Source organism: Barbatula barbatula (assembly GCF_947034865.1).
Source record: "Barbatula barbatula genome assembly, chromosome: 13".
NCBI lineage: Eukaryota > Metazoa > Chordata > Actinopteri > Cypriniformes > Nemacheilidae > Barbatula > Barbatula barbatula.
The window spans coordinates 21,788,477-21,816,178 of NC_136776.1; the positions used below are offsets into that span (position 1 = coordinate 21,788,477).

The 27,702-nt window shown below is 38.4% G+C and overlaps 1 protein-coding gene across 1 annotated transcript; it reads left to right on the forward strand.

The window, feature by feature from the left end:
- Positions 1–1,480: 1,480 nt before the first annotated feature.
- On the forward strand, positions 1,481–26,283 carry stab1 (stabilin 1). Its single transcript, XM_079471491.1, has 69 exons — positions 1,481–1,669; positions 2,821–2,951; positions 3,039–3,154; positions 3,896–3,981; positions 4,084–4,153; positions 4,235–4,330; positions 4,426–4,536; positions 5,214–5,401; positions 5,492–5,622; positions 6,240–6,367; positions 6,453–6,529; positions 6,636–6,776; positions 6,873–7,010; positions 7,094–7,165; positions 7,247–7,360; positions 7,442–7,495; positions 7,695–7,775; positions 8,927–9,085; positions 9,189–9,251; positions 9,346–9,444; positions 9,523–9,609; positions 9,698–9,809; positions 11,044–11,230; positions 11,319–11,412; positions 11,578–11,733; positions 12,079–12,174; positions 12,310–12,405; positions 13,239–13,286; positions 13,550–13,677; positions 13,774–13,882; positions 13,993–14,070; positions 14,214–14,315; positions 14,606–14,710; positions 14,811–14,945; positions 15,016–15,144; positions 15,252–15,305; positions 15,399–15,512; positions 15,581–15,776; positions 16,037–16,132; positions 16,214–16,259; positions 16,580–16,659; positions 16,750–16,875; positions 17,127–17,200; positions 17,297–17,368; positions 17,448–17,567; positions 17,671–17,718; positions 17,802–17,882; positions 18,030–18,176; positions 18,253–18,387; positions 18,468–18,527; positions 18,652–18,828; positions 19,030–19,116; positions 19,330–19,476; positions 19,886–19,942; positions 20,220–20,424; positions 20,548–20,697; positions 20,792–20,896; positions 21,011–21,118; positions 21,528–21,721; positions 21,808–21,952; positions 22,628–22,761; positions 23,140–23,305; positions 23,407–23,513; positions 23,809–23,928; positions 24,138–24,287; positions 24,405–24,518; positions 24,779–24,925; positions 25,171–25,278; positions 25,396–26,283. The coding sequence occupies exons 1-69, from the start codon at positions 1,616–1,618 to the stop codon at positions 25,432–25,434; spliced, it is 7,680 nt and encodes a 2,559-aa protein (XP_079327617.1). The 5' UTR covers positions 1,481–1,615; the 3' UTR covers positions 25,435–26,283.
- Positions 26,284–27,702: the final 1,419 nt, after the last annotated feature.

The following is a 27,702-nucleotide window of genomic DNA, read 5'->3' on the forward strand; positions in this document are numbered from 1 at the left end:
TTCTAAGATGTATAGCAGATGTTTTTACACAGCTGATGGTTTCAGATCCATGGATCTTTTGCCGACGTCTTACAGATGTACCTGTGGTATCTGGGTGAGATTAAATGTAAAAGGAAACCTTTGCTTGAGTCTCGTTTTTGTCTCAAGGAAAAGAGTCTGAAATCTCACAGATGTCTCTATTTCAGAAGAGACGTCAACAATGTCTCAAACTGAGCTGAGATTTGTCAATTCTGTAATCAAAAGTCAAAATTATTAAAGATCTCAATATAAACTGTAAAAAATATTAAATGTCTGTCAACTGGAAAAACTAAAATACTAAACTAAAACAATTTTTTCTTCTAGTTAAATTATAGGATATAAGGATACATATTAAAATAGTTTCCCCATTTTTCTTGTAAATTTCTCTTAAAAGTATTTTTCTCTCATTTTATAGTTTATGACCCTATTTCAAAATGAAACCGTAAAAAACCCTGAAACTTTCTGGCAGAAGAAATAAACGGTAAAATAACAGTTTATTCCCTGTAACAATACAATTCTCCCTGTTTTTCTTGTAAATTTGCAGTCTTGACTGTATTTAAAAAATACGTAAAAAAATAATAACAAAATGAATTGTTAAGAATGAAAAAACATTTGTTTTACAGTGCAACACTTCTCATCAAATTCATCTAAATTCACGTTATTTTACCTCAACAATCTACAATCATTTTACACCTCCATACTCTTTCAACAATTGTCTGTCTTGTTTAGGTTTTTATATCTCCTCAGCTGAAATAAATAGATACTTAAACGAAACAATAGAAAATGCTGATTTTAAAAGTAAACTATTTTTTGAAACCCTGTCACGTTATCACTTCAGGAGACAAACACAATAGCAGGAACTCTCAGACTGATGACACAGCAGTGTTTGGCTGTGAGCGCTGCGGTTTTTCTTTTTCGACTACGTTCAACGTCTGCTTTCCAATGTCAGTCTGTTGCACAATTGATTTTTCACATTTGAAAGCTTTTACGATCAAACCCACACGTTACAGAAAACATTCAGCGTTACGTTAAACCTTTTTGAAGTATTAACAAGTTTGCAACATCCAGGTCATGGGTTCCATCCCACACTTGATGATAAAATGTGAGTATTTTCCACGAAATGCATTCAAATGGTGTTTTGCTTACAGGTGAATAACACAATGACCTGAGTTTTAACACTAAATGTTTCACCGAGCCTTTGTGATAAAGAAAAATGTGCCAATGCCTGTTGCACTGTTGCAAATTGTGCTGAACCCTGCAATCCTGTCAGCTGACAGCCGTGGACTTCCCAAGCATCGACGCTGAAGAGGAAATCCGGTGATTTTCCTGTCAGGAAAAGACAGTTTTCTCATATCTCTGAGCTGCGGTGTTACCATATCAAAGCTTCCCCTGCTCGGTGTCAGCTCGACATGCACAGAACACCAGGAAAGCGAGTCTGAGAAGACGTTTTGGAGATGTTTGAAAGTGCGGCGCTGTGCTGCGTCCAGTGACTGGAGATCGGGTCTGTACGCAGGAAAGGCCTTTGCGGTTTGTCTTACATGCTTATCTGAGAACTTTTGAGGAGTGGCAAAGTTTGTTTCTCACTGGCGGAGCAGCCATGTCTTATCTTCTCATCGTGGGACTCGTGCTACTCTGGAGTTCACAGTTTCAGGTAAGTTGAATCATTTTTGGTGATTTAGACGAATCAAATTTGGTTAAACGACGTGTTAGAAGTATATTTATACTACTGTTTTTTGGACATGATGCCATTGTAATATCTTGGTCTCAATAAATAATAGTACAATGCAATATTAATAGAGTAAATCAATAAAAGATCATAAGAGAATTTGGTATTCTTTCAAGTATTGTGCAAATAAAAGTAAAAATTCATATTTCATTATTATATTTATTGGATGTGATGCCGTGATAATACCACGGTATTCTTTTGAGCATCTTGAAACCGCCACAAAAGGAAACATCAATTATTTTTCTAACATTCTCTGTAAGGCACGGAAGACCTGTCGTTTCATACAGTCATGTGACCACGAGAATATTGAGACATATTGCGATAACACGATATCCATAATATTGTTACATTAAAAATCCTGTAGCATACTATAGTAAACGTTGGTATTGCAGTGTGATGTAGTATATTGTAATACATACTAATAGGCAGGTTTCACAAACACTATAGTATCTATATGTAGTCTCCATATAATGTTTTTCAAGCATGTGCCATTTTTTAGGTCTTCCACGTGAAAAATACTGCACTGTACTATATGAGAGTATTTACTACGGTACAATGTAAAATATATATGAATGATATTAACTATAGTAAATGAATAAACTGTAGTAAATACTGTTGCTATAGGTTCAAAAGGAAACACTGTAGTATCTTGGAAGTTTACTATAGGGGACGATGAATCGCATCCAGAATAAAAGCTTGTGTTTCCATAATGTATGTGCAGATTATTTTTGTATTTATAAACACACAAACATACATGTTAAGGAAACATTTACATGACATTCATTTATATTAACCAATCATTTAAATGATTATTTTTATAACTTATATTTTTCTAAAATATATGCATGTAAATGTATGTTTTTATAAATACACAAAAACAGACATATATTATGCAAACAGAAACTTGTATTTTGGATGTGATTAATGGCAATGAATTGTTTGTCAGCCCTAGTTTACTATCATACATACTTTACTATACTACATGTATTGTTTATGTGGCCTTACTACCGTAACTACAGTTTAACGATGGTATTCGTAGTAAAACGATGGTTATAGAAATTGTACGTTTTGTCCAGGCCACCCCTAACCGCTGCGACACCCCTCGCTCCACCACGTACACATTCCTGTGCACGTCCTGTGCGGTGTTGCCTGCCGCCATCTGCCCGAGAGGCTTCATGAAAACATTGAGTGACGCCGGGAACTGCAGGTGTCGATTCGTCCAGTTGACTGAAATCTTTCTTTCTGTCTGTTGTCGTTATGGTTGTGTGCAATCTTCCTGTCCATGATGTTTCAGTTATGTATTGGAGCTCGGAACCCGTAAGGTGGATGTTTCAGGGTGCTCGCACATCTGCAAGAAGGTGAACATGGTGCAGAAGTGCTGTCCGGACTTCTGGGGTCCCCTGTGCTTGCGTGAGTGTTTCTCAACCAAGGGGGCTTTAAGATGACTTTCAATTCATTATTGTAACACAAATAGAAATATTACAATAAACTGAAACGACTTTAAATCAAGGTACCTCTCATAGTCTTTGGTTTGGAAGACGAATTACACGCGTCAGGTGTGATGCTGGGGTTGAATCTGAAATGAAGCATTAGGTGCACCTATCCTCAGGTTGATCCAAATAGATTGTTTTTGTAATAATTTTGCAAAACATAGGGTAAATTGTTCAATTTAATTTCATTGTATTTGAGTTTTTCTGAGCAAAAAAATAAATATCAGACATTTTCCCTCATATCTCGAAGACCTTGTCAGGCATATTTACAACTAAAAAGACATTCATTATTAAAAGACATTATTAATTACATTTAGCATTGATGCTATTAAGTTGTAATTTTACTTAGGTTTTGCCCACTTGTCAATAAGAATTTTTATTCATTTAAAGAACAATAAAATGTAATATGCCCCCTTGTTCTTTTACTCATTTTAATATGCACAAGTTTTTTTATTTGTACATTATCATTCAGTGTAACACAATATCTATGTAACATTACTTCAACCGAATTTTGAAATTTGATTGGTTGAAACCATAAAGTAAACATTTTACTTACATTTAATATGCTTTCTATGAACATAAAATCACTTTTTCGTAAGTTCTTTCTGATGGGGACATCTTTGAAATGTATTTGTTGAAATGATGTCCTATTGTTTTCTAGCTTGTCCCATATGGTCAGGAAAGATATGTAATGGTTACGGTACATGCGTATCTGGAGACTCAGGAAACGGCACCTGTGTTTGTCAGGTAAAACACTTTTCTTCCATGTCCGTGTTACAGCATTTGTTTTATCTGATAATCTTGAAATGAATGATTAAATAATCTGTTTTCTCGTATTGTTCCTCACAGGATGGATTTACGGGTTTCGCCTGTCAGGAGTGTTCGAATAAGAACGCTTATGGAGATCACTGCAGCTCAGGTCCGTCGCTTACCTTCAGTAAATGATTGTTATATCTAAAGGAAAACACAACTGTGTACTTATGAAATGACGATGTTATAGAGTGCAACTGCATGAATGGAAAGTGTAACTCGGGACCAGATGGCAACGGAGAATGTTACTGTCAACCTCCGTACTCGGGACCAAAATGCGATAAAGGTAATCCGGCAAAATACCTGTGTAAATACCCTGCTTAAACACTATAGAGTAAATCAAATAAATAAGCATTTAAAATGCATTTCTTTTCGTTATAGTGTCTTCGTCTTGTTCAAACTGTCCAGCATTCTCGTATTGTGAAGGAGACGACAGAACAGCCGTGTGTCAATGTCTGCCTGGGTATAAGAAGATCGGGCATGCTTGTATAGGTACTTCCTTAACAATACTTGACACTTTACATTTTAATCACTTTGCATACAGGCTTAAAGACGTAGATGTAGATTTGGATATCATCATATGCTCACTTCGTTTGCACCTATGCGCATTAAATATTTTTGTTTTAAAATCTCTCAATCTATTGCAACTTACATGTTTTTAACAAACATCATCGCAATGCATTCTGGTCTTGCATTCTCATTAACGGATACATGCAACAGCATGCTAGCAATCACACTGCACTAAAACAGGTAGCTCACGTCTGCTATATGATGTCTGTCTACGATTCGTGTAAAACTGCGTTAAGCAGATGTCACATGGCAGTTGTTTTTCAAATCTCAAGATCATCAGCAGACATCTTACAGTCGAAACAGTGCTATCTGTGGGCTTTGCCCTGGCAACCACTCAACACCCTAGCAACCGTGTAGCAATGCACAAAAGACGCTGGGAACACCATAACAAACACACTGCCATATGCTGAAAACCTCTCGGAACACCTCGGCAACCGCATGCTAACACCGTGGCAACGTCCACCACCACTTGCGCCATTATGCGCCATTGTTTACACCATAAAATACCACATTTAGATGATTTCTGAATCATATGTGATTAAGCTTTATGAATTCATGATAGGTGGATCTTTTTCAATACACCTGTGATGTTATTGCAGGTGTGTGTGCTCCAGGCATTTGTGACGTGAACGCAAAATGTTTATACAGCAGTGAAACGTTTCAGTGCACGTGTGAACAGGGATTCGTGGGTGACGGGAAACACTGCGTTCCCGTCAACCCCTGTGACACTAACAATGGAGGCTGTCAGAAAAAATCCACCACCTGTGAATACACGGGCCCGGGACAGGTGAGCAATGGATTGAGGGATTGACCTGGAATCCCAAAGGTTTCAGCATTATACATTTTTATTCATAGACATTCGTATGTTTCTCTTCAGTCAAAATGTGTGTGTTTGCATGGAACTGAGTCGAGCGACCCATTGGCTGGCTGCTTACCAGAGTTGGCCTGCACCTCGAGTTCGTGCCATAGCAGCGCCCGCTGCGATACGTTCTTTGACGACATAATCAGGTCTGTCCCGTTGTTCCCCCCACAATAACATGACCAATCAACTTTCACTTCCTTTAAAACTACACTAACAAGTGTCTGAATCTGACTACAATTTCAAGGTCACTACAAAATCAGTAGTGAAAAATCACTTATGCATTGCGTCATTTATTATACTTTTTAAAAATGTATTTTATATATGACTCTCAATGTAATTCTATTGAGACACTCTCAATACCATACTGAGAATAATGCAATAATATTTGTAGATTAAAGATGTCAAACTATGTTTGTCCAAAAGGGTAGAATTTGGTGCTAATGCGCAAATACACTTGGTTGGACTCGAACATGGCTTTATTCTAACAATTATACATTGTAGTTTATTATGTCTGACAGGACTAACCAGCGATGTAAACAGATGTTGCGTCTAATGCACCCTCTATAGTCAAAATGTGGTAGCGCAACTTTACCTCAGTCGATTCAACGATAACGTTTTGTGATATTATTGACAAAAACAAGAATCATCTAAAATAATGCATTATATAATGTATAAAGAGTGCTTCTGTCATATCAGAAATAGATGTTGGGATCGATGCTGAATAAAGAATGAGGGTATAAACCGAGACATTTGATTCTCTCAGATGCGTTTGCAACGCTCGGCAGATTGGCGATGGCAGACGTTGCTATGGTAACCTCATGGAAAGGGTACTGGAGCTGGACAGAGAGGGCAGTGATGCGGGGAATCTCACTGGAAGTGTTCGACTGCTCGGTGGGTCACCAAAGCCCAGTTTTTATTCACCATGGAGGTTGCGTTAGTCTAAAAGCCACGCTGAATATTACATTTTGGTTTTCAGAGCAAGGGTGCGAGTTGACATTGACCCAACACGGGCCATTCACACTTTTCATTCCACTGGGACCGAATCCGTTCCAAGTGAGTGAAGCGTGCAAAAACAGAAATTACGGCCAAGCTGTTTGTGTTTCATGTCCTCATGACGTTTCCTGTTTTTCTATATTTACAACTATGTTGTGCTGTTTAGACAGTTCTAGGAAAATCCTCGGCAAGCATGAATGCGGTTTGTAAGAATCACCTCATTCTCGGACAGAGGCTTTATAAAGACTTAGAGGGGAACGATCTGTGGACGTACGGAGGGGAAAAGATCAGATTCAAAACCAATAAGGTTTCCATTCCTTCCATTTATTGATTCATTCATTGATTCATCCACCAATCCATCCATCTATACATTCGATGTGATCGATCTGTTCTGTGGCTGCAGCAATTCATCATGATGAGAGATCCTGATGTGTTGTTCACCATTGTCAAGAGTGACATCCCGGCGTCCAATGGTATCATTCACATCATCGACAAGCCGTTCACTCTTGCTCATATCGAATCTTCTGGTAACAGCATTGAGGTATCACATTGTTACTATTTTGCAACCCAAAGACCACGGTAACGCTGCACCACCTCTAATGTTCATGTGTTGTACTCCTCAAGTTCTCCTCAAAGACCATCGGGGAGATTATCAGAGATGACGTCAGATTCAATCGATTCTTGTCTCTGGTTGACGTGAGTGAACGCCTCTCGCTCTGAATCTGTCTCTTTCTCAAACTCAAGCATTTTAGACGCGTTTGTCATCATTTGCTGTAGAACTGTGGAACGCAGCTGCCCGTAAGGGGTCCGGGACCGCTGACTGTGTTCGTGCCATCCAACAACGCCATTGACCGGTTTAGGGATGGAAGCATTATATACATGCTGAGTGACGTGAGCGTCCATTACCTGCTTTTAAGACAGTTTGACGTTGTAAACCTCTGTTTTATAATTATTTATTTATTTACCTTTCAGGCCAAACCAAAACTTCAGATGTTTTTAAAGCATCACATGTTCTCAGTGGCCTCTGTGAGTTACCTTTTGAAATGTTTCTCTTTGTCACGTTTTTTGTTATTTTGACTTTGAAATGAGGCATGAAATGAACAGCTGCACTATAAAATGGCTTGATGAAACCAATTTTATTCGGAGCAGAAATATTGGGTGCAGCTAGAGAAAGCCTTGGCCGTGTTTTGTGAAAATGATGCATCGCTGTATGTTATTAACACAGGTTACAGTGGATCAGTTGGCCAGTATGTCTGAGATCACCACCATGGCCAACGAGATCTTAACAATCAACGTGTCTGGAGATGTAAGTGACTGTCTTGATTTGGAAGTGCCATGATTTATGTATGGAAGTCTTGGATAAAATAACCGACTTTAAATTGGTACAAACATGCAGTGCCTTATTCTGTGTTTAATGATGTTTAATTAACAAGTTCGGGAAGAGCAGGAGCAGATAATCAGCCTGGCTGATCCGCTATCAGCAATCACTCCATCCACCCTATCAGCTGAAGCGAGCTCGCCTATAAATAGACAAAGCTGTCTTACCTACGTTCTCTCTACAGTTTTCAGCTTGCCTCCAGCACCCTGGCTCCTCTCCTCGAGCCCGCTCCTGCAGGAACACTGGGGTTCCGAGCTGGGAGTCCGCTCCCCGGACAGCACTCCAAATACGCATACTATTTTCTACCCCTGCTCTATTGTTTTTATCTCCATAGGCGAACTTTAGTGAGGTCACTACACTATTTAAAAACAAAAGTAAGGCTGGGTTCACACCAAACGCAAACGATCGCGTTCCTCGCTCTTTAGTACCTAGGAGAAAAGGTCGTTATTTTTCGCGTGAGTGACGCGAGCTGACAAAATTTTTCTAATTGCACGGTAGACGCGATTGACATTGCGCAATGTCGCCGTACGATTCGTCTGATGCGAGTTCGCGTCTGGTCATTGACAAATTAAGCAAATCGATTAATTCCCGTTTTGTGTGAACCCCCCTTTAAAAATCGAGCAGAATTGACTGTATACGAAGGAATTGTCTGTGTTATTTCTTACAGCGGTTTCATCTATATTTCTAATTTTGCACTGCATTGCATTATGTTATAACTTCGTTTTAACAGTTTTAACAAAAATGTCCATAAAATTTATGGCTAATGTACGGACAGAATATATGTCAAATAAAAGATTCGGTGATTTTTGAACACTAGAAGTCCCTATAACAATAAAAATAACACAAGTTTTAACACTAGGTGGCGCTGTAACGATTTCAAATGTAAATTAAGAAGTTGGGTGAGGTTTGGACAATAGGTGGCGCAGCAACAATAAAAAATTGTTTCAAGAAACTTGAAATTTAATTCCCGATATCTTTGTTTTTCTTTATGTTTGTCGGTTTTATTGCAGTATTTTTATTATATTGAAGAAAAACATGAATGATAAACAAAATTTTGGTGTTTTTTATTTTGCTCGCAGGGAAGAGTGTTTCTGAGCGATAAAGGAATACCTCTCGAAACCAAAGACATTGTTGCATCCAACGGAATCATTCACATCATTGATGGAGTTCTTGTACCGTCCTCTATAGTTCCCATAATGCCCCATCGATGTGATGTCAACGAGAGCAAGATCATCATGGTAACTACATTTTCTGCCTTTTTAAAGGGCTTTCTGTAACACATATAGTGTTACAGTACATTCAACTGGGAAATTTTCTGAAATGTTTGCTTGTCTTTATAAGGGTCCGTGTGTTAGGTGTAGCCATCTCGACGAGACGCACTGTCCACCTGAAAGTGTTGAGCTGGTACTTACACTTTTTACTCATTGACAATATTTTATAGATATTTAAACGAACATTTAATTTGATCAACAATGCTTCGGTCTTGTTCTCATCATAGGAAAATTACCTACGAGGCTGTGAACTAGATGCTGACCCTAGATGGTCGTACTCGTTTGCAGAGACAGGCTGTGCCAAATACTGCAACACTACACAGAAGGTATGATCAAATATTATAGATGGTTATTTGAGAGTCATTCTTCTAAATGTAATAGTTCGTCTGATATGTTTATTGTAGAGAGCCGAGTGCTGCAGGGGGTTTTATGGGCCTGACTGTAAACCGTGCATCGGAGGTTTTCAGAACCCATGTTATGACAGAGGGACAGTAAGTATTTTCATGGTGAGAAATCTTGAGGAGACATCGGGAGAACGTTTTGTGAGTTTTACAGGTCTTGTTGTTTTTTGTTTTATAGTGTTTTGATGGAATGGCAGGAAATGGCTCCTGTAAGTGTGAGCCGCAGTTTAAGGGCGTCGGCTGCCACATCTGTGTAGACCTTAAAAAACATGGAGACAACTGTGATGAAGGTGAACGTTCTACCCATATATCTGTTCATCTATCAGCTACTTCTATCCATCCTTCTATTATCTATTATTCATTTCGACATTCATTCATCCATTGTTATCTGTTCTTCCATCATTTTATCCATTATCTATTTTGCTTTAATCTATCCATACACTATATATTCTACTTTTATCTATCCATTCATTCATCATATTTTTCTTGCTCCATATATCCAGTTCCATTATTCATCAATCCATCATTTTCATCCATCATCTATTCTTCTATCCATATATCCATGATCTCTTCTCCCTTTTTATCCATCCATCCATTATCTGTTTTTCTGTCATCCATCCATGCATTATCTATTTTTCTTTCATCCATCCATCCATCCATCCATCCATCCATCCATCCATCCATCCATCCATCCATCCATCCATCCATCCATCCATCCATCCATCCATCCATCCATCCATCCATTATCTCTTCTTCTTTTATCATCCATGCATCCATCCATCCATCCATCCATCCATCCATTCATCCATTATCTCTTCTTCTTTTATCATCCATGCATCCATCCATTACCTATTTTTGTTTCATCCATCCATCCATCCATCCATCCATCCATTCATCCATTATCTCTTCTTCTTTTATCATCCATGCATCCATCCATTACCCATTTTTGTTTCATCCATCCATCCATCCATTCATCCATTATCTCTTCTTCTTTTATCATCCATGCATCCATCCATTACCTATTTTTGTTTCATCCATCCATCCATCCATTCATTCATTCATTCATTCATTCATTCATTCATTCATTCATTCATTCATTCATTCATTCATCCATCTATCAATCAAATAACTTAACATTCATCCATCATCTATTCCTTCTTATGCAATGCTTCTGTTATCTATTCATCTGTACGTTCTTTCATCAATTCATCTATTATCTATTCTTCATTCATCATCATCCATCCATCCATCCATCTATCCATTTATGAAAACAACTCAACATTCATTCATTCGTTCAACCAACCAACCAACCAACCAACCAACCAACCAACCAACCAACCAACCATTCCCAATCCATCATCTATTAATCCATTCATGTAAATAAGTCTCAATCTTTTTCTAACAGGCGACATTTTCAACTTGTAAGCTGTTTTTGTGTCTTTTCCTTTACTACTTGCCTTATTTACAGTAAATCATGACACCAGCGCCATGATCTTCACCTCTACTCCCTCTCTGCTCCCACAGATTGTCGCTGTGTTCACGGTGACTGTGATAACAGGCCGGGCAGTGAGGGCATGTGCAGGAGAGGATCCTGTGCGCTGGGATATTCGGGCGAACTTTGTGACCAGGCTCTCACCCCCTGCAATTCAGGCAGGGTCTTCGAGTACTGCCACATCCACGCCAAATGTGTCTATCAAAACGATCAAGCCACGTTAGTGATCCAGATTTAAATTCCAAAATTTGCTGAATGAATCCTTTGTTTTGGGCTTCCTGTTAATGTGTTGTACTTTATGCTGTAGGTGTGTTTGTCAGCTTGGATATGATGGGGACGGATACACCTGTACTGAAGCCAATCTGTGTTTGAAACCTGACAGAGGCGGGTGCCATCCAAATGTGAGACTATAGTCTAAATAGATTAAATCCTGTCAATGCAAACCTGTTTGACAAACCTGTTGTTCAGCTGTTAAACAAAGATGTTACGCAGACAGCATCAGTCACCATTCGCTTTCGTTGGTTGAACATTTTGTATCTTTTTTTCTGGATTCTTCGCGTTTTTAGGCAGGCTGTATGTACGAAGGAGGAAAAGTGAATTGTGCGTGTATGGAGGGATGGACAGGTGATGGAATATTGTGTGTGGAGATTAATAACTGCCAACTGGAGAATCGCGGCGGTTGTCATGAACATGCGGACTGTACGGCCACCGGGCCGGGACAGGTAGTGATTACTGACATCATAACATATTTACATTTACATTTACATTTATTCATTTGGCAGACGCTTTTATCCAAAGCGACTTACAAGTAGTTTTTTACAGTGACACATTACTGCAGAGCAATCAGGGGTAAGGTGCCTTGCTCAAGGGCACTTCAGTCATGACCTGCTGGCACTGAGATTTGAACCTGCAACCTTCTGATCACAAGACCATTTACATATGGCATACGTAAATGTGTCTTGTTTCAAGGCAGACATATTGTGTTATGGTTTTTGAACAACTTAGTTTTTGTTACAGTTTACATAACCTTTCAACCCAGGACATTTTCTTTGACTTCTTCTGTTCAGAATGAATGTAGCTGCAAGAAAGGTTACATGGGAGATGGCGTCGTCTGTAAAATTTTCAACCCCTGTCTGACAGATAATGGAGGATGCCACTCTCAGGTCTGGAGAATTGTCAATCAAATATATTATATATATTATATAGCATTATAATGATAACCTGTCGAAATCCAGAACCCTAAGTAAAATATTAGCGAGCAATGCTATTTTAATTTGTATATGTTATAAAACTTTTAGGCGACGTGTACGCTGAATAATGATGGAACGCACGGGTGCACGTGTCCAAGTGAATTAGAAGGTGACGGAATCACGTGTTACGGCATAATGCTTAGGGTAATGTGACACATGTTGTTTATTTAAATATATCATAGGTTGTAATATTCCTATTTTTGTGGCATGCATTGACTTAGATGTGTGTGACAATCAGGGCCGGCCCAAGCCTTTATGGGGCCCTAAGCAGAATTTTATTTGGAGGTCCCCCTGTACCCACAATACAATCCACTATTGTCAATGTTTGATTGTTTGCTCGCACACATAAAATCCTAACACACCCAATTATATTAGTTGTAGTTGTGTTTGGGATGTAGAAATGTCACAAAAACATTAAACCTTGCATTACAAGTGTTTCTAATTTTAGCTGAACTGTCCCTTTAATTTGGAGCACAGACCATACAGGAACTAATCATACAAAGGTTGTGGAATGTATTGTTCAATGCATTAAAATCTTTGCAAAGATTTTATAAAAATGTAAAAAAAATTCACAATGATAATTGTGAAAAACGCTATATAAATAAACTTGACTTGAAAACACCATTTTAAAGCCACGCAGCCCTTGAGTATGATTTCATCTTTTTCTTTTTTATTTAGTGTACAAGCTAAAGTGTTTAGTCTGTAATTTTACAAATTTGAACACACACCACAGAAAAAAATTTGTGTATGGCCCAGCATGAGAAAATAGATGTGTGTCGAATTAATCAAATTTGCTCTTGGGGTCCCCAAGTGGCAGCGAGGCCCTAAGGATCCGCTTAGTTCGCTTGAGGAAGGGCCGGCTCTAGTGACAACTGACATTGACTGTTTGTATAGAGTACAACCACATAACAAGGCATAGATATACAATCTTTTGACCTTTTATTAATTCTAAACATTCATATTTTTATTATTTTTAGGAACTAGATGGAGACTCTGAATTTTACAACTTCAATCGCCTTCTTGAAGTAAGTGCACCGCTACTTTCTAAATTAAAGGAATCATGAAATGTAAATAATTCTGAAAAAGTTAATCCGAATGAAAAATAAATTTGAAACTTTCTTTATGATATATAGCAGTGTTGCTTTATCTGTGCGCATCAATGCAAAGAAAGAGCAAGATAAAGCACCCTACATCAATTTCATGGCAACGTTAATTTAAAATCAATGAATGATATTGGCTTCGTCCAAAAGACGAAAACTATTTAAAATAGTTTTATTCGCCCCTGCAGAAGCATTTAGTGATCAACAGTGACAGCAGGGTTACGGCTTTAGTTCCCTCCAAAACCGCTTTCAAAAACCTCAGTGCTTCCAAAGAGGATTTTTGGTTTGATTATTACAGACTTCCTCATCTCCTACGGTAAGTGCTTGGGTCGAGATCAAGAAATGATATCTGAGATCTGCAGAAGAGAAATCACAATATATCATCATTAATCGTGAATGTCATTTCGTGTAGAGTTCACTTTTTAGATGGAATCTACACCGCTGAAGATCTCAAGCAGCAAGTTGGTAAAACAGTCCCGACCATTGGCAAAACGAAATGGGGGGTTCAAAGCAAAGGAAGGGTAACTGTCACATACAACCCGACTCTAAGGATATCTACAATCTTAATTTGATTGTTTACGAATTTTGTAACGATAGCTTCTCTTGAACCTGTTCTCCCTTGCGTCCCTAGGAGCTCATGATTGGCGATGCCACAATTGTCATTCCAGACCTAAAGGCAATAAATGGTTGCATTCACATCATTGACATGGTAATGACTTTGCAGAGATGCTATGTAATAAGCATTAAGGATTTAGCGACTATCCTGATTTTCAATGGACAAAAGCTAATAGGAACCAGATGATTTTATAGGATCTAAAAGACCTAAAACAGAACTGTCTTTGTTCCTCTCAGGTCCTTCTACCCCCTCTTTCTGACATTCCACCACCTCCCCCCACATTAATGGAGGTTTTGAATAACAAAACAGAATTCAGTCTTTTTCGACAGGCGGCACTGGTGAGTTGCTATGGTTCTGTTTTTAGATAGTACTATAATACAAATCTTCTAAATAGTAGTCAATTTGATGTTCTGCATTTTAGCTATAAAACGTCATAATAAAGAAAAGTTGCAATGAGTATGTACAATTTGAATTCTCGATAAATACCCATAGTGCAATGGGCTACAGTGGTCACTCATTTGGCTTTTTTAACATGACCTACTGTAAATTAGATTTTAACATTACATATTTTTTAACTATTGCACTCATTACTGATTTTGTAACATATTGTTTTCCTTTTTTATTGTAGCTATACGACTTGGAAGGAAGTATCCCGACTAGAGAATACACCATATTCATCCCATACGATAGCGCCATACGCGACTACCTGAATAAAACAAACTCTACACAGCTGGTAAGTGGACGGTTGAATCTGTGTTGGAATTTTGTTATAATGTTGCTACATTAGGTCAACAAAATCTTATTAATAAAATAAACAATTTCTTGATCAACAGAGCTTAGACATTGTGAAATATCACGTTGTTATAAGTGAGCAACTCTTTCCTGAACACTTGGGCGATGGAATCTTCAAAACCACTTTTTTGGACAACGGTACTCAAATCATGTTTTACGTCGACAGTGACAATCAGGTATTAACCATCGACCACAAAATCAATGTTTAGATGCAATGTTATGGTTATAACCCTTTTTCTCAACTAGACCATGGCAAATGACGTTCCGTTGAATGGAACGTTCACCGAGGTGAGATATGGCAGCATCTTCGGGATCCCACGTGTTTTAGACATTCACAAGAACCACTGCAGTAAAGAAGTGATTTTAAAAGTTTCAGTAAGTTTGACAATTTAACAACATGCCAGTTTGCTAATTCAAAAATTGAGGTGATTTTGCTAGCAGCCTGATGGAAAATGTTAACAAACTTCTATTGTTTATCGTAGGGTCGCTGTGGATATTGTGAAGCTGCACCTAAATGCCCTTTTAATAACAAACCAGTAAGATTAAAAACAAATACTTTATTTCAAAAACGTGCGTTGTAGCAGTTGACCTTTGATTAATTGAATTCGAAATGCTTCTCTTCTCTTAAGATACAGCCAAAGTTCCCTCAAAACATGAAGCCGAATTGTAGATACCGTACACGACTTGGAAACAAGCGAAAGTATGTGCCGGGCTGCCAAATGAAATGTTTGGAAAAAAAAAAGGTATCTAGATTTTTCATTTGTAATAACGAGAAGTCCATATTGATCAACTCATAGGATCATCTTTGTAGGACCACTCTTGTTGTCCCGGATACTTCGGGCACGATTGCTTCAAATGTCCGGGGACTGTGGGTAACTGGTGCTCCAATAACGGCCAGTGTATAGACGGTCTGTACGGAACCGGGGAGTGTCTTTGTAATGAGGGATTTCATGGGACAGCCTGCGAGATGTGTGAACCCGGGAGATACAGACAAGACTGCAAATCAGGTATAACCAGACAGCAACTCTCCAAGTTCTCTACATGTACAAGAAAGTTTTTATTAAACTTGTCGAAGAAAGAATCAACAATTGGTGTTGTTCAGGTGTTGTGACATGGAATCAAACAATTCCTAACTGTAAATATTGAACCCCAACCATAGTCATATCTAGAGAATTGTCCAGAACAGTCATTCTATGAACTTGTGTAGTCCTAGAACAGACCCCTGTGGCACGACACGTGATACAATGTTCCTTTTGTCATTTGACAGTATGTCATTGTGAACATGGCAAGTGTTTGGATGGAATGGAGGGATCTGGTCAATGCGTTTGTTTCAAAGGATGGAAGGGAGTGAATTGCTCTGTTGGTCAGTAAAAAAGTAAAGCAACAATTTATGTCACATGCTCACTGTGCTATTCTCTAATGTTGTTAATATTTGTGTTTTCAGAGATAGTTAATGATGCCTGCGGTGGAATTTGTGATGACAAAGCCAAGTAAGAATGAACAATATAAACAAAAAGACAAAAAATAGTGAGGACACGTTAAAAATGTAAAAAAAGGGATATTCTAAGCTTCGTATACTGTGGAAGGCTAACTGAGACCAGTTTTATTGCACATATGCATTGTTGTTCTTTTGTTGCACATATTGCTTCTATTGTTTTTTCTGCTACGTTGGAAAAAAGCATCGGATAAATGGCTACATGTAAAAATGTGTACATCGAAACCTGTACATGTGTTTTAGAAGCAAAACAGTTTTGTGACATCGGCCACATTTCTAGAACAATTTAGATGTTGTATTGTTATATTCTTCCAGCTGTATCTCTGGAGGTTCAGGAGCTCCTCCCATTTGCACCTGCACGGCTGGTTATGAAGGCAATGGGACAATCTGCAAAGGTTTGTTATTTTTTATGGTTTTATAGGTAAGACTGTTATATACTGTAGCTAATAGTTTACATTTTGTTGATCTTAATGACTCTTCCGCAGAAATTAACCCATGCGATACACACAACGGGGGATGTTCAGAATATGCAGACTGTGAGAAAACGCTGCCCGGAGAAAGTAATTGCAAATGTCGAAGTGGCTACACGGGCGATGGGTTTGCGTGTCTCGGTAATAGTGGGATTCAATTCTTGTATATTAATGACTGATGTGGACCAATGAAATCTGGGTTTTATCTTACAATAATCTCCAATACAAAAGTTTATTTTGTTAACAGTTAAAATATTGTTGCTGGTTTCAGGGTTGGGCAAAATTCTGAATTTAGGAATCTGAATTGAAATTTCAACTAGCCAAATACATTTTTGGCGATAATGAGTGTTTGGTCTATTGGTGTAATTTTATGTTGTTTTATATTTTTTCAGAAATCGATCTCTGTTTAGTGGACAATGGAGGATGCGACAAATATGCTTTATGCTTCAAAACTGGACCTAACAGGGTTTGTGCAACCTTTTTAATTCACTTTTAACAGCTGTTAAACAAATCCTCAAGTTGTTCAAATGTTTTGGTTATATTTGTGATATATTTGCTCAAGGTCGCGTGCACATGCAGGTCAGGTTTCACATCCATCGGTCATAGATGTCTGGCACTTAATCCATGTCGGCAGGTAACCGATTTCACAGACAGAATCAATTCATTAATTTTCTCTATTTATTTATGTTAAAATATGGTATTTCGTGTTGCAGAATAACGGCGGCTGCAGTCCTAACGCTATCTGCAAAAACCTTGGAGGCGGGGAGCGCAATTGTTCCTGCTATTTTGGATACAAAGGAGATGGTATTCATTGTGCAGGGACTGTCAGTAGAGTAAGTATCGATTAAGATTTATTTCTCATGAGTTATGCTGAATAACTCATTATTAGTTATACTAAATGTATTAATTACACAAAATAACAATTCTTGTCCACAGGAGTTTCTTCGTAAACCCGAGGCTACTTGGTTCAGAAGAAATTTAGGGGCAAGTCAACATTGAAACTGACACAATTTCTAATAGATAAAAAAATATCTAAAATAATTATTTGAAACATTTGTGTTTTATAGATGTCCAGAGTGCGAGATATATTCAGTTCTGGGCCGTTTACAGTGTTTGTACCTCACACTGATTACGTTGTTAACCTTACGGTACTACAACACTTACACAACCACATCACACAAATAGCAATATTTGCTGTGATTTATACGAAGAACTTTTTTTTCAATTTATAATAACATTGTAAACTGATGTTTCAGGAAAGAATTTTATAGTATCTTTTCTTGTCTGTTTCTCAGGTTGAGATGTGGCTGAATAAAAGCTTCACTCCAGACCTGTTGAGGAATCACATCGTTGGTTGTGAAGAACTTCGAGAATCAGACCTGAGGTCTGTTAAGGAGGTTGTCACCAGTGGCGGACATAAATTACGCTTCAGCGTTAAAGATGTGAGTTTACAAACACCCATTCGGAGAAATGTTGATTTTAAGTTTTGAACTATTGTTATTTTGTGATGTCACGCAGGGTGTTGTGCATATCAACGACAATGCAAAGATCATCACCAGCGATTACGAGTGTGTCAATGGAGTCATACATTTCATAGACAAAGTCCTCTTTCCATACGAACTGCCGGAGAACATGCCGGAGAAACGCCTTGATGTACGTAACTAAACCGACAACCACCAGATTTTCTGAAAAAAAAAACATTGAGTTTGCAACCCAAAAATGTTCTGTTACAGTTGAACGTTACTGCCGCTGCTGAGCAGTACGGCTTCAAAATCTTCAGCAAGCTTCTTCAGGTATACAAGTCTGGGTTCCTCACAGCTTCCTTTTATTGTACAATTTTACACGAAAGCGTTATACATATTAATGAAAAATTCTGAATATTAAAATTTAAAAAAAAATTTGTTTAAACCTCAACAGGATGCCAAAATGATGCATGTGGTGCTACATAAATCCTTTTACCCTTTGACCATGTTCTGGCCAACCGACGACGTTTTCAACAATCTCCCCGAAGAGAGAAAGACGTGGTTATACACTGAGGAGCATCGCGACAAACTGCAGGCCTACCTCAAAGCTCACATAGTGCGCAACCAGAAGGTACACGATTTGCACGTCGTTGCGGTTATTGTTGTGGTGTCACTGGATGTGTTATTTTCATTTGAATGAAATATTTCTCAAATATGTCAAACTTGTACGACTTTCTTTTCCTCTATGGATTATATAAAGTGAGGACATGGTTTGGAGCGACATGAATACATGTGTTTTGTTTGACCCCTCCTTCAACATTGTTTTTAACAGACCATCGCTGTTGCTCTTCCTTCCGAGAAGAAAGTGACGACATTGTTTGGCACAGAGATCACCTTCAGCTGCAACAAAGACTCAATTGTGAGTTGTTTTCTATACTGTTTTGTGAAAATATATGTTCTTATGTCATAAGCTTGTTCTTAAGACATTGTGGATACTACATTTCGGGCTTCAATTGAAGCCTAAATGCATGAAAAGCAAATTAATTTGGTTGATTCTAAGAAAATTAAAGATTGGAAGACTTTTACTTATGTGGAATGAATCTTTAACTCACCACTCAATGCTGCTTTTTAGGGTGATATTTTAATTGGTGGAAACAATGCCAGAATTGTATCGCGAAACATGCTGTTTGAATCAGGAATCATTCATGGGATCGACCAGCTTCTTGAACCGCCGAGCATTGGTGCGCGCTGCGATGACTTCGCCAGTACAGAGACAAAGGTGTGAAGGCTCTATGTTTTTTGAAGATGAGTTAAGATGTCTAGAGAGCTCATATAACGACTGACACATTTCGGGACTTTTTGAATTTAAATAGGTAAGAATCCTTGTTATGTGTGTTTATGATCTCGGCCTCTTCTGGGCCTTGTGACATTGTGGACGGGAGTTATCCTTTCCCCTGGAATTCCATATCATCAGGAGAGACGATAAGATTTTGGAGGTGAAGTTTTTTGGAAACCTTTTGGGGTGCTGATCTGAACTCTGTGCCTATGGGTATTTTGTTTTTACGATCCGATCTGATCCAGTTTATGGTCACAGCAAGCACCAGATCCTCCATGTCAAATTTGGAATTATGTTATTTTTTATTTCTCCTTGAGGAAATAAATGTCACAGTATGTTTATCTGTCCCTAGGGAGTGTGCGGTTCTTGCGCTATAACGCCCAAATGTCCTCTCGGAACTGATGACACAGTGAGTGAATCTCTATTCTTACAAAATAATGTCAATGACTTAAGCTTAGTTTTTATAAAGAAATTACAAAATAATAATTCCCACTAATTGACTGGGCACAACAACCCACAATGCCCAAAAATAAATGTCTTAATCTGCATTTTGTGTTGTTTCGAGTAAAAACTTTTTTACTCGAAGATACAAAATGTTGATCAATGTTAACTGTTTTAATATTTTTACTGGAAAACAAGACAAAAGGGCAGATAAATTGCATCAATCCATTACTGTCTTCTTACAGAACAAAACTAGCATCTGTAGACAATCATTCTCACCTTACTTGCGTCGACGGCCATTTTCCCACGGTTCCTATGGTTATCCTGGTCTGTACTCGTTTGGTTACGGGTACAATTCACACAGTTCTATGATTGGGTGTAATCGAGTCTGCACAAAAATGGCGTGGACTTTTAAGTGCTGCCAAAACCACTATGGTAAAGATTGTCAAGGTAAGCAGATTTACACTTCATCTTTTTAAAGTCTTTATACTAATTTAATTGGACTGAATTACTAGTTCAGTTTTAAGCCCAGAATAAAACCCAAAGCGTGTTTGTGTTGGTTTTGTGATTTAGTTTGTCCCGGTGGTCTGGAGGCTCCGTGTGGAGAACATGGCGACTGTGATGATGGATATGAAGGAACCGGGCAGTGTAAATGTCACCCGGGATTTACAGGCACGGCCTGTGAGCTGTGCGAGAAGAATCACTTTGGACCCAATTGCACAGGTGCCCCATTTAACCCAGTTTAAAACCTGGATTTATTCTCATAATTGTGTGGTAAACTGTGGTCCACAACCGTAATGTTTGTATCTATTCACAGTGTGTAATTGTACCAAAAATGGCAAATGCGACGAGGGCCTGGACGGCAACGGCAGCTGCTTTTGTGAGGAGGGATGGACGGGCACGTTCTGCGAGACAAAGTTTGGTAAATATAACTGTTCACGTTGAAAACCCAAAAACACAAGTTCAAAGGAAACTCTTGTGTTTCGTACATTATTGTTTGATAATGTTACATTTTATTTACATTTTTATTCAACAGAAGTCAAGCCAGTATGTTCTCCTTCATGTAATGTCAATGCAGTGTGTCAACCTGGAAATCAGTGTGAATGTGTGCCGCCTTATGAAGGCAATGGTGTCAACTGCACAGGTTGGTCTACTAACTCATGAAACATATAATGTCCAAATATCCTTTTATCCAAAGCGACTTGCATAGCATTATCCTATACATTTGTTGCTAAGTATGTGCAATCCCCTTGGATCAAGCCCATGAACTTGCCGTTGTTAGCGCCCCGCTCTTACCACTGAGCAATAGGAAAGCTTGTTGAGTTTCGGATTGAGATGCGAAGCCAGATTTAACTCAACCACTGCTCAGTAATCTTTAACAGTATATTTTAAAACTCAGCTTTCGGTTTTATTATTTTAATAATTAATTAAATAGTAAAAATACATTTAAAAAAAGCAATGCAAGTAATCACACTTCCTGATCTGTTCCTATTGTAGCATTTCAAGGTTTAACTTACACCTGGTTTGGTCATTGACTTTCGTTGTCTTCATAGCTCCAGATCTTTGCAGCGAGTATAATGGAGGTTGTCACGAACAAGCAGATTGCCTACAAACCGGTATCAACGTCACTTGTTTATGTCTAACGGGCTATTCTGGAGATGGGCATGTTTGTATGCCAATCAACCGCTGCTTGGAAGAGGCTAATGGAGGCTGCAGCGATTTTGCGCAATGCATTTTTACTGGAGCTGTAAGGGAGTTTTCACTTCTCATTTTAAAACCATTGAAAAGGGTGGTCAAGATGTGGGAAATGTGGAGTGTTTCTTTTTGTGTCAGAATGAGAGGCGTTGCGAGTGTCTCCAGGGGTACGTTGGAAACGGGATCCAGTGTTTGGAGAAGGTTGTGCCCCCTGTTGACCGCTGTTTGGAGGACAACGGAGGTTGCGACCCCAAAGCTTTGTGCAAAGACCTTCATTTCCACAGTAAGATATTGTTTGTTTATTTTTTAGACCTTGCTGAAAAGACCAGTCGATCTAGTTGGTAAATCGACCAATCCTGGAAGGTGAATGAGCAAAAAACAATTTTGAACACCTTAGCAACAGCATAGCTGAGTAGCTGTGGCAACCATTTAGGACAACTTATAGCGACCCCAAAGTAATGATGTAAAAAACATTTTGAATTCCTTAGCAACAGCATAGCAACCGGGTGACTGTGGCGAACACCCAGGGCATTCTCACACAGTAATGAGCTTTAGCAACTGGATCGCAACCACCCTAGCGACCGCATAGCAATGACATAATCATTTTGATTGCCCTAGCAACAACATAGTAACTGGGTGGCTAAAGCAACAACGTAATCATGAGCTTAAAGCCATTTGAAGGCTTTAGCAAGAACATAGCAACTGGGTGGCTATAGCAAGCACCCAGCACACCCTAGCGACTGCATAGTAATGATATTAAAACATCTAATGATATTAAAATCATTTTTAAAACCTTAGCGACAGCATAGCAACTGGACTTGCACTGTTTCTATTCCAGTAATATAATATATTGTTGTTGAGAATATGCATGTTCCATTTTGTTGAATGTCAAATAATTTAAAGAACACAGAGCAAAGCTTTTATGTGCAGGATGTAAACACATTGTGATTGGTTGTAGCAAAAACAGCCGGCGTTTTCCATCTGCGACCGTCTGAGGGGAAATACAAATTAAACTTCAGCAAAGCCCAAGAAGCTTGTGAAAAAGAGGGCGCTGCGCTAGCAACCTACTCCCAAATGTCTGACGCCCAACAGGTGACCTTTATCCCCAACCAACACCTGTTTCATACTGGGACTTCATGATTAATCATATTTTAATAGCCATAATGACTTCTGCCTTGCATGATTAATGCAACACAATCACTGCAATATTAATAGCAAGCTCAAAACATTGCTCAGAAATTGCTCATTTTTAGAACAAAGGTGGATGTTTATTAAAGTGCAATAAATATGTTGAAGTGATTATAAAAATTCTGAACTAACATTAATAACCGTGATTATTGATCAAAAAAGCAAATAATCATTATTATCATTTTACCCATATGATGGTGCAGCCCTATTTCATACATTTTGTCTGTTACATTTGGACTCGATGAATGTAGATCCACACATGATTTGTAATCCTGCTTTCAGCTTGGAATGCACATGTGTGTGGCGGGATGGATGGAGGGACCGAAAGTAGGCTATCCGATCCGGTTCCCTTCTGCCAAATGCGGAGACAACCACGTGGGCATCGTGCTGTACAAAGAGCCAGTCAACGTCAGTTGGACCTACGATGCTTATTGCTACAGGATGAGTGGTATGGAGAAATTGCTTCTCAGTTGGAATATCATTTTATATTTTAAAATAAACTGTCTATATGAATGGGCTGATATGAAATTATGGTTTTGTCTGGTACAGAGGTGGCTTGTGAATGTGGACCAGGGTATGTTGGCAATGGGGAATTCTGTAATGGGGATTTGGCTTCTGTTGTTGCCACCACTTTCAACTTTTCTGCGTTTTACAGAGTAAGTCGCCAATAAGCTGGCTTTAAATGCTCTGAGCGTTCAAATACAACTTGAGCTCTGTTGAAAAAAGTCTCTGCCCTGATAGTACCAAACATCCGGGAGACGTCTATTTGATTTCTGCAATTACATCTGCAAGACGTATTTTTTTCATAGTTTGCTCATCAGCAATACGTCTCCTATATGTCTATATCTAACAGGACAGAAGATGTCTATACGATGTTTATAGTTTAGAATGTATGTAAAACAGCTTTTTCTAAGACGCTCATTAGATTTTTATTACGGGTTTCTCTTGCAGACGTTACTTAGATACGCAGAGGATGCTGAGGAGGGGAAGAAACTCCTGAACCTCTTTTCAGATGCCCAGGCAAACATTACAGTCTTTGTACCTCATAATGATGGTTTTGCTGCAAATCAGGTAATCGTCAATACAAAAAGTTTTTTAATGTTGATTTTCCGGCATTTTAATACGCAATTGGCATTATTTAGCTTTTCATTCATTGATTACATTAAAGATAATTATTTACAGTATTTTGAATTGTCTACGGTAACAATATTGTGTAAATCTGTTATAGCTGTATTATTGAAAGCCGGTATCGAGTCTTATCATGCATTTGTGTTTTTCAGACGTTGTCTTGGAGGGATTTGCAGTATCACGTATCAGCCATTAATAATGTTAATTACTTTGAAGACTTAAAGAACGGCACAGTAATCCCGTCTCGTCTGGGCTCGGACCTCCTCGTAACCATTCCTTCAAACTCAGCCAGCCAGGCTCAGGTTATAGATTGTAAACCAACAAGACAAATTAGTGTCTAAAAGTGTTTAAATGAATCAATAGTCATGGAAATTCACAAAAAATATTATATCATATCGGTGTGTTTTACAAATTTACAGGACTCTCAACCCCAGAAACTAGTAAATGAGAAGGTTATATTAGCTTGGAATATTCCAGCCATCAATGGACTGATCCATGTCATTGGAAGACCGTTTAGAGCGCCCTCTGTTCATGTAAGTGACCACTTTTGTTATTATGCAGTGGAGCATATAAGAAGACAGCTTTGCATTCACACATTTCAGTAAAAAACAGTAAATGCAGAGAATGAGATCTTTCAGAGAAATGCTATATGCACACATACAGTTGAACATCCTTTGCCCTTTGAATCCTTAGATCTGCTAAAATTAGTCAACGTTCTATTGACATGGACGTAGATGTTTTTCAATCAATCAATGTGAAATGTACAATACCTAATTTCCTGGTAATTGTTTAGGTGGCGCCAGTTCTTCCCATCACACAGTCCAGTGGTGTGGCAGTGACCACTGTTCTCATTTTTCTGGTTATCATTGGTATTGTTGCTGGACTTGCGTACTATGTTTTTAAACATAAGAACGATGCATTCCGTTTCCAGTATTTCAAGGTACGTTGACGAAATTAAACATATTTAAAGATACAATCTGTAACTTGCCTCTGTATCGCCATCTCTGTTTAAAACAAAAAAAAATCTTACAGTTTTTACTCCGAATTAGCCAACATACTGGAAGCTTTTTGCAATCAATGACACCATTCTGACTCTTTTTTGCTAAAGCTTCTACGTGTGTAAAAATGGTTTTCAAAGGTATATTAATGTGATAGCTGTTCTTTTTTTAATGTATACATCAACAGAACGATGATGAAGATGGTTCTTCCACAAAAGGCAGTGGAAACCCAGCTCTGGTTTCCATTCCTAATCCTTGTTACAGTGGATACAGGGCATTTGCAGAACCATTCGGGGTAAATATTTATTAATCTGTATTTTGGGCCACCCTGTTTTCTTCTGTTTGTTGAACAGGCCATTTATCACCTGTAAAGCATGTATTTGTGGTACTTAAACTAAATAATTTGTTTCAGGACTCGGCTCCTACAGACACACCCAACCTCATGGAGTAGCACAAAATGAGCTAAACTCATGTCACCTGCAGTCAGAAACTGCCAAAGAGAAGAGAACCTGGCCAAATAACATTGACTCAACAACCCTGTATATAGTTAAACCGAAAAATGAAGGACTTGCTCAACACATTCCAGACAGCCTCCTAGGGTGCTTTTTAATTGTTCAAGGATTTTTTGTTGTCCATTGTCTTGACAGGTTTCTAGTCTTGACCAATTGCAAAGGAAATCAGCTATCCAGGGATTACAACAAGGGGTCTCATTAATGTCCCCGCCACAGGCGCCAAATCTCAGAGGTGTCATCAAGATAATAGCAGGGTTTTATTCTTGTGCAGTCGGTTGCCTTAGCAAAGCATGAACGTATCCCAGTGGAAAACAACCACCTGTTCGTTATCAACGTTCTTTATGACCTGCAAGTAATGACAGGGTTATAGGTTGAATATAACTGAATTTGTATTTCCTTTGATGACCTTTTACATCTTGATACCTATTGGTTATATAAAAAAATGACACACATTTTTTTTGTAGATGTGACAAACTACGTAAACCAGATTTGTGAAGTGGCCTCAATGTTTTCAGACAGGTTTCTAGACCCCTCCCCCACAAACTCACGCTATTTAGTGGATCCCTGTTGTGTTGGGCAGATTTGGACGCTTCAACAAAAAGCAATGTTTAGACCGCAGTGTTTACACTTTTTACGTAAATCAAACGAATGTCTTATGGTCTCTGCAGATTGTATAAGAAAAACGTTTGTTAAATGCATTTTCTTAAATAGGAAATGGGGTAATAATCAAGGGATTTGTTATTTGAAATAAACCAATCACAATTCAGTATTCAAATAAATGCCGTAAAACAACCACACTTGTCGGTTTGATTTTGACTAGCAAACATTAAAGTAATTGTGTTCCAGCCATTGCTCTTACAATATATTGCAGCGATCAAGGTAGCACTTTCTTTGCTAGAGATGTTTTTAATTGTCTGTAAATTAGAAGAGATTCCTAGGACTTTAGGACCCAGAGGCTAAAAAAACACTGCAGTGAACACAGCTGGGCTTTGCTCCACCCTGCCTGTTTTCACCTCCCATCCCCCATTTTCAGCGCTCTTCCACAGGCAAGGACTCATCCCTACTCGAAACAGGAGTAGAAACCCTAGACAGGAGGCTTTTGGCCACACCAATGTGTCATTTGTCACAACTTTCATTATGTTTGCATAGCAATGTTGTGAAAGAGACAAACAAATGAGACCTACAAGAATTTTACGAAGTGAAAAGTAATACCAATTTTTTAAGTGTTGTAGTTTGCTATTGCGGTAAAATGGCAGACTTTCAACTTGGTACAAAAACATGATTGGCGATTAGCAAAGAAATGAACACCAAAATGTTTAGAGAGCACAGGCCAGTGTATGCAGCAAAAACCTGAGAAAATCTAAAACGTTATTAACCGCCTTACACCGTGTCTACATCCGGACACGACAATAAAACACATTATAATACAAAAATGTGTCCACACCGGACACAGTGTGGTGCGACAATCCCATTAGAACAAGCCGTGTGTCGCATCGCATGGTCCCTTGTCCGGTGTAGACACGGTGTTACTGACTAAACGAAATGTGTGTTTTGTTTCCAAAACCATGCTAATTCATCGGAACATTATGTAAATACCTAGCCTCATTTGACAATAATTCATAAGTGTTTTAAAATATAGCCAATTCGTACAAATGATCAATTACTAAAAGATTATGAAGCCCCACCATCTCATTTATCTGTCAAATGACATAATGTAAATTTGTACTAATTAACCACCTTGTAAAATACTTAAAGGCTGCCATGATATACGGAATATTGCATTTGTCTTAGCATCGAACGATAATTATTAGGTCAGCCATTTATGTTAATGTGAAGAGAACTGGCCGTTAACCAAAAACACATTCCAATGACATGACAAGAAAATTCTAGAACACTCCAAGAGATGATCATTTCATTCTTTAAATTCCTTCGATAATTCAACAATCTCAGGTTTTCTCAGGCCAAAGTATTTGTGATGAGACCCAAATGAGATCTCAATGTTGTTGGTTGGGTGGGTTTACTTGAACCCAAATACACATTTAGTTAGTGTTGAAATATTAATTTGTAGGAACTTAATGAATTCACTTTGGTTCAGATACAAAAATGCTGAAAGCCTGTTTTATTGAAGACGTCATGAAGTTCAAACCACACGTTCTAGAGACATGGCATTTGGTGGAATGGTGGTTGCCCCTGCAGGCAGTTTAAGG